Raw genomic sequence first — 7,716 nt, forward strand, 5'->3', positions numbered from 1 at the left:
CCATGTTGCCCAGGCTGATCTCAAACCCGTGGGCTCAGACAATCCTCTCACCTTGGCCTCCCAAAGTGCTGTTGAGCCACTGCACCCGGTCAGTGTTTTACTTTTAGAAAACAAATGACTGGCTTGGCACAATGGCTCACTCCTGTAATCCTAGCATTTTTGGAGGCCAAGGTGGAAAGACTGCTTGAGCCCAAGAGTTCAAGACCAGCCTGGGCAACATAGCAAGACCCCATTTCTATTAAAAAGGAAAAAAAAATGACTCCTTAAAATGTTTGAAAAATACAGAATATATAACAAAGGAAATTAAAAATTCCTAACTTTACCATGGTGAGGATTTATTTATATGCCTTTCTCTTTAACCTAGTTGAGATCTGCCACAGACATGAAGTCAAGTTAATACAGGAATGTTCAAACATCTAACAAAAGATGATAAAAGTTGGATATTGGCCAGGCTCGGTGGCTCAGTCTGTAATCCCAGCACTTTGGGAGGCCGAGGTGAGTGGACTGCCTGAGCCCGCAGGTTCAAGACCCGCTTGGGCAACTTGACAAGACCTCATCTCTACAATAAATCAAAAAATTAGCCGGGCATGGTAGTGCGCGCCTGTAGTTCCAGCTACTTGGAAGGCTGAGGCAGAAGGATCGCTGGAGCCCAGCAGGTCGAGGCTGTGGTGGCCGGGAGTGGCCATTGCGCTCCAGTCTGGGTGACAGTGAGACTCAAACTCAAAAAAAAAGTTGGAGATTGACAATGGGCAACAATGAAACCAAGATGTTTGAAAGTCTTTTCTCCACACTCAAAAAAGAACAGATTCATGTAATTCAATATGAATTCTATGGTGACACATTAAGCCCCTCTGGCACATTACTAGTTAAACATTTCAGGTTCGACTCAAAGAGTAGCTCACTTAATATCAACATCTGAGCAATGGTGAGATTCCAATACACAGGTCAGGCTAGAACCAGCATTTCTATTTTCTCCCTGCCATCATTTATCAAGTTGTATATCTGTAGTGTAAAAACTACAAAAAAGTCGGGCTCGGTGGCTCAGCCTGTAATCCCGCGCTTTGGGAGGCCGAGGTGAGTGAACTGCCTGAGCCCGCAGATTCTAGACCCGCCTGGGCAACTTGGTGAGACCTCATCTCTATGATAAATCAAAAAATTAGCCAGGTGTGGTAGCGCGCGTCTGTAGTTCCAGCTACTTGGAAGACTGAGGCAGAAGGATCGCCGGAGCCCAGCAGGTCGAGGCTGCGGTGGCCGGGAGCAGCCACTGCACTCCAGTCCGGGCGACTGAGTGAGACTCCAACTCAAAAAAAACAAAAAACAAAAAAAAGACTACAAAAAAATATATCCATTTGGTAATGATGTTAACTTGTGTTACTATAACACATGTATCAAAGTTTACAGGTGTAACTACGGTATGAGAAAACAGATTCTTGAAGCATTTGGGATATACCTTAAGATATTCACTGTATTCATCCTCAAACTTCTTGCCCCAGATACTGTTACCTCCTCTTCCAGTACCTATATTACAAGACAAGCAAATCAAAAGAAGTATCTAATTTAAGTTGAAAAGGTATATTTCTAGCTAGCACGGTGGCTCACGCCTGTAATTCCAACACTCTGGGAGGTGGAGGCAAGAGGATTGCCTGAGTCTAGGGGTTAGAGACTAGCCTGGGCAACATGGAGAGAACTCGCCTCAACAATAAAAAAAAAATTAGCTGGGCATGGTGGCATTTGCCTGTGGTTCCAGCTACTTGGAAGGCTGAGATGAAAGGATCATCCAAACTCAGTAGGTCGAGGCTACGGTGGCCATGAGCATGCCACAGCACTACAGTCTGGAGGACAGAGTGAGACTCCTACTCAAACAAAAAGAAAAAGGAAAGAAAAGGGTACATTTTCTAAAACTTAAGGGCTACCATATTTGTATTATAACTCTTTAAATTCAAATAAAATTGGATATGGCCTCTTGTACTTACCCAAATTTAACTTTACAGGCCCAAAGAATAAAATATGCCTACAGTCAAACTCAGTGGCTCATGCCTATAATCCCAGCACTTTGAAAAGGGGAGACGAGAGGATTGCCTGAGCCCATGGGTTCAAGACCAGTCTGTGCAGCATAGTGAGACCCCATCACCATAATAAGTAAAAAAAAAAATAGCGGGGCATGGTGGTGTGTACTTATAGTTTCAGCTACTTGGAAAGCTAAAGTGGAAGGATCACCTGAACACAGCAGGTTGAGGCTGTGGTGGCTGTGAGCATGCCACTGCACTCCAGCCTGGGCAATAGAATGAGAATCCAACTCAAAAAAAAAAAAAAAAAGGCCGGGTGCGGTGGCTCATGACTGTAATCCCACCACTTTGGGAGGCCGAGATGAGAGGACTGCCTGAGCCCATGGGTTTGAGACTAGCCTGGGCAATTTAGCAAGACCTCATCTCTACAATAAATCAAAAAATTAGCCAGGTGTGGTGGCACATGCTTGTAGTTCCAACTACTTGAAAGGCTGAGGTGGAAGGATCGCCTGAGCCCAGCAGGTTGAGGCTGCAGTGGCTCTGAGTGCCACTGCACTCCAGCCTGGGTGACAGAGTGAGACTCTGACTCAAAAAAAAAAAAATTTTATACACACACACACATATGTATACATACACACACACATATATATATACACACACACCTACAAAAAACAAAACAAAAAACAAACAAGACTAACTCTCCGTATCAATAGTGTGCACATTTTGTTTTTGAGTCAGAGTCTGTCACCCAGGCTAGAGTGCAGTGGCACACTCACGGTCAACACAGCCTCGATCTGTGCTCAAGTGATCCTTCTACCTCAGCTTTCTATTAGCTGGAACTACAGGTGCTTGCCACCACACCTGGCTAATTTTTTTTTTGAGTCGGAGTCTCACTCTGTCGCCTGGGCTGGAGTGCAGTAGCACGTTCACGGCCACTGCAGCCTCAACTTGCTGGGCTCAGGCGATCCTTCTGCCTCAGTCTTTGAAGTAGAAGGAACTACAGGCACACACCACTATGCCCAGCTAATTTTTTTATTTATTGTAGAGATGAGGTCTCCCCAAGTTACCCAGGCTGGTCTTGAACCCGTGAGTTCAGGCAATCCTCTCACCTTGGCCTTCCAAAGTGCTGTGATTATAGGTATGAGCCACCACGCCCAGCCTAATTTTTTTTTTTTAATTTATTGTAGAGACAAGGTCTTGCCAAGTTGCCCAGGCTGGTCTCAAACCCCTGGGCTCAGGTAATCCTCTTGCCTCTGCCTCCCAAAGTGCTGGGATTACAGGCATGAGCCACTGTGCCTGGCACATTTTTTTTTCTTTAATATGAAAACTTCACAGATTTGTGTGTCATTCCTGCACAGGGTGATGCTAATCTTCTCTGTATTATTCACATTTTAGTATTCATTGGTGCTGAAGTGAGCACAATATTGTTCATACTTTAGGGCTTCTGCTTAACAATTTCTTGCTATGGTATGGGGGCTTGGTTATAAAAACTCCGCATGCTATTCTTTTCCTAGTCTTCTTTTACCTTCTTCCTCATACTATACATCCAATTCCCTTCATCTTAGTTAATGGAATAGCTTACCTGTTGGATCTCCTGTCTGAACCATGAATCCCTTGATATTTCTATGAAATACACAGCCGTTGTAGTAATTACTGGCACAAAGAGCCAAGAAATTCTGAGGAGAGTAAAGATAATGATTTAGAAATGATGAAGCAGAAACCCACTTGAGACAAAGAACCAACTTTACTAACTGAAAATACTATAGCAGTGCAAATGAGTTTTTGATATTACTTTGGATAATGTTACTTCCATGCCTAATACACATCAATAGTTTCTATCTCTTGGAATAAATACAAAATCTTCAGCAGCGTCTGATAACCTGCAGGACCTGGCTTCTCTCTTCAACTCACATAAAAACCCCTTCCCTATCACTCACTACGTTAACCCCACCAGCATTCGGACAATTCATCTGAAAGGGGCAGGTTTTCCCACCTTGAGGCCTTTGGACCTGCTATTTGCATACTTGCAATGTTCTTTATTTTATTTCAAAACTTTTCTGAATCTGGAAACCTGGAATATTCTTTTTCCCACCTGTTTTCATGGAGATGCCTCCACACCCTTGCACTCAGTTTACGCATTAATTTCTTGGCTAAGCCTGACTCGCCTTCTTCTTTTTAGTAGTTCCTATTCCATTATTCTCTATCTTAAGAAATAAGGCATGTTCACCTTTCAGAATTACTCAATTGTCCCATTCTGCCTATTTTCTCAACTAGAATATTAGCTCCCTGAAGGTGAGGAATGTCTGTAGCTCATCAGTATCCCAGACTGCAAGACAGCCCTTCACAAATACTTGTCGAATGAGTGAATACATACAGATGACTCTTCTTCCTTCTAGCCTCATCATGTAAACAGGTGGAATAACATATAACAGTTCTTTTCTCTAGTATCCTGATGACTACCTTTCCTGACAAAAAATAAGCCAAAAGGAAAAGTACTGGCCACTTTATAATTACAGAAAAATGTTCTAGCCTCTCTTTGATCCACTTTTGACATCAGGAAAGATAAGTGGGAATAAGGCAGGAAGTTCTAATGGCCAGTTAGTCCTGACAAGGGTTTTACAGAAAGTTTTGTTGTTATTGTTGTTTAGGTTAGATTCCATTTCAAAATGGTTACCCTGTGACATAACTGATGTTGAATATGTAAATAATGGTACTCACCTCACATGTTCTGGGTGTCCTCTCACAGAAGACTTCAATTTTAATATCCCCTACATCTGTGTGCAATGTCACAGACTAAAAAGGAGGGAGAATATGAAAACAAGTGAGATTTCTTCAGGTGACTTTATGCCCTGTGTTATTTCTGAGTGGATATCCAAGAAGACAATCTGCATAAAAACAGACAGCAAGTAGCCGGGTGTGGTGGTGCATGCCTGTAGTTTCAGCTACTTGGAAGGCTGAGGCAGAAGGATCGCCTGAGCCCAGCAGGTCGAGGCTGCAGTGGTCGTGAGCGTGCCACTGCATTCCAGCCTGGGTGACAGAGTGAGACTCCAACTCAAAAAAAAAAAAAAAATAAGAACCAGACAATAATAAATACCACATCACAGATGACCCATCCATATGGCAACTCTGAAAGATAACTTGTATTTTTTCCTCAAAATTTCTGTTTTTCTTCTTTTTTGAGTTGGAGTCTCATTTTGTTGCCTAGGCTAGAGTGCAGTGGCACGCTCATGGCCACCACAGTCTTGACCTGCTGGGCTCAGGCGATCCTTCCGCCTCAGCCTTCCATGTGGCTGTAACTACAGGAGCATGCCACCACACCCGACTAATTTTTTTTATTTATTGCAGAGACGAGGTCTTATCAAGTTGCCCAGGCTGATCTCTAACCCCTGTACTCGGGCATTCCTTTCACCTTGGCCTCCCAAAGTGCTGGGATTACAGGTGTGAGCCACTGTGCCAGCCCGCATTGCTTTTCTTTTAAAGTTCTAGCTGCCCACTTTAAGTCCAGAGCAAAATAACCCTACTAAAATGGTCAGACCTGGATATTGTTTTCAGCTCCTTCAATTTTCCCTTTCCATTTTTTTGTTTGTTTTTTTTTCCAGTTTCCAAGGCTGGAGTGTAGTGGAGTGCAGTGCTATGATCAAGGCTCACTTGATCACCTCAACCTGGTGGGCTCAGGCATTCCTTCCGCCTCAGTCTCCCAAGTAGCTAGGTGTGTGCCAACACAACTAACTAATTTTTTTGATTTTTTTTTGTAGAAAGGAGGTCTCGCCATGTTGCTTAGGCTGGTCTCACACCCCTGGGCTCAGGCAATCCTCTCGCCTCAGCCTCCCAAAGCGCTGGGATTACAGGCATGAGTTACCATGCACAGCCACCTCCTTTCCATTTCTGTCTATCTCGTAATCAACCTTTCTCCCCAAAAGGTAAATTCTGTGCATTTTAAGTGAACACATTACCTAATTTTGACGTCATTTTGCTTCTTTCTGGTTTTTAAAAATAATCATCCTACATTATATGCTTCTATAGCCTATAGTTTCTTTATATGGCCACCGATCTTTCCATGCACTTTTATTGCCCTTGACTGAATCTAAAAGTTACTTTCAATGAAAAACATTTCACAAGAGTTGTACAAAACTTACCATTTTTCTTCTTAATGGTTTCAGGAAGGACCACTTAATTCCCGAGGCTTTTCGAGAGAAACTCAAAACCTAGTCTCTATTTCTGAGAGAAAAAAAAATTAAGCTTATTTTTCTATCTTCTTAACTCACGCTCATCTTTACTGTGTATTTAAAATAAAAATGCAAGACTAGCCTCAGCAACATAATGAGACCTGTCTGTAAAAATATAAGTAAAACTTAAAACTAATAAAAATTAAAATAAAAATTCTCGAGTGGCATCCCCACGTAATAAAAACCCGGCTACAGAAGTGATGAAGTGGAACCGCCGATTCAAGCCCTCATGTCTCCTACTTGCAAGTCCTCCAACGGGCCAGGCACCTTCCCGCCTTAGGGACCAGGCACTGGGTGTGCTGCAACGCTTGCACTCAGACATATCTGTAGGGCTCATTCCCAAGTCTCCGCTCAACTGCGAAGGTTTAATTGACCTGACAACCCTATTTTAAACTGCCTTAACTCTAGGACATGCCTATTTCCTTTTCCCATAGCACTTATCACTAATATACCGTTCCATAAACTTTCCCTATTTTATTCTGACGTTCCAAAAACATCCTCTCCGCTCAGCGCGTTCATTCCAAGGATCCCAAGAACTCAAAAAGTGGCAGCACCAGCCTAGCAAGCACTGGCATAAGTGAGTGAAAGGTTGAATGAATAACGTTACTCCATACTCAACCACTTCAGTTAACACAGCCGTTGTTAAGACAGGAAAGCTGAAATCGCGAATGCCTGCACAGGTCTGTGGATTCAAAATTACAGTTTCCTTGGGCCAGCGGAAGTTCAGCGCTGTCCCATTCAAAAGAACGCCCCTCACTCCCTTCTCCCTCCCCTCTCCTTTCCATTTCAAACTTAAGCGATTAGAGCTAGGGAGACAATGTAATAATCCCTCACCTGAGATTTGACAGTGAAAGGGACCTCTATTAATAATTACACTGGGCCACGAAGCATAAGCCGAAACTACCTGTAGGGCAAATTCTAGCAACGCTCTAAGCGCGGCTGGAAAATGGAAAGGACCACTTCCGCCCAGCTTTTTCCCACGGCCACCGCACCAGTTCCTGAAGTTCCGGCGCATGACCGGAAGTGACGCAGGAGCGTTTCTGGAACTGGTGAGCAGTGGGCGATTTAAATAGCTGCGAGGGTCCCTGTGACCTACGCGGTGGATTTCGGCCGGGTGGTGCTGTGGCTCTTGTGGTGGCATTGCGGAGAAAGAGCAGGAAGGGAGATTGGGGTAGAAAAGTGAAAATCAGCCGGACGTGGTAGCGCCTGCCTGTAATTCCGGCTACTTGGAAGGCTGAGGCGGAAGGATCACCGGAGCCCGGCAGGTTGAGTGCGGTGGCCGGGAGTGGTCACTGCACTCCAGTCTGGGCGACAGAGTGAGACTCCGACTCAAAAAAATAAAATAAAATAAAATAAAAATAAAAAGTCTTAAAAAGCCAGACTTGGTGGCTCAGCCTGTAATACTGTGTCTTTGGGAGGCTGAGGTGAGTGGATTGCCTGAGCCTGCGGGTTCGAGACCTGCCTGGGCAACTTGGCGAGACCTC

The 7,716-nt window shown here is 44.1% G+C and overlaps 2 protein-coding genes across 4 annotated transcripts in view; one reads left to right on the plus strand and one right to left on the minus strand.

Moving 5' to 3' along the window:
- PPIL3 (peptidylprolyl isomerase like 3) overlaps positions 1-7,017 on the minus strand; it is a 15,399-nt gene extending 8,382 nt beyond the window's left edge. The window contains exons 1-5 of one of the 2 annotated variants that reach the window (XM_021718920.1): positions 6,840-7,017; positions 6,143-6,218; positions 4,725-4,799; positions 3,589-3,682; positions 1,451-1,518 (exon numbers count right to left, since the gene is read on the minus strand). In XM_021718920.1, the coding sequence (XP_021574595.1) occupies positions 1,451-1,518; positions 3,589-3,682; positions 4,725-4,799; positions 6,143-6,145 (240 nt within the window). In that variant the 5' untranslated portion in view covers positions 6,146-6,218; positions 6,840-7,017. Of the gene's footprint in view, positions 1-1,450; positions 1,519-3,588; positions 3,683-4,724; positions 4,800-6,142; positions 6,225-6,839 lie in introns of both variants that reach the window. The other variant, XM_008070771.1, reaches the window with a different exon arrangement.
- Positions 7,018-7,262: 245 nt separating this feature from the next.
- The window catches only part of NIF3L1 (NGG1 interacting factor 3 like 1), an 18,350-nt gene continuing 17,896 nt past the window's right edge, over positions 7,263-7,716 (plus strand). For both annotated transcript variants that reach the window (XM_008070773.2, XM_008070774.2), the window contains exon 1: positions 7,263-7,281. The gene's annotated coding sequence lies outside the window, so the exon portion shown is untranslated. The remainder of the gene's footprint in view (positions 7,282-7,716) is intronic.

Source organism: Carlito syrichta, unplaced genomic scaffold (genome assembly GCF_000164805.1).
Source record: "Carlito syrichta isolate Samal-C Ts95f unplaced genomic scaffold, Tarsius_syrichta-2.0.1 Scaffold314013, whole genome shotgun sequence".
Classification (NCBI taxonomy): Eukaryota; Metazoa; Chordata; class Mammalia; order Primates; family Tarsiidae; genus Carlito; species Carlito syrichta.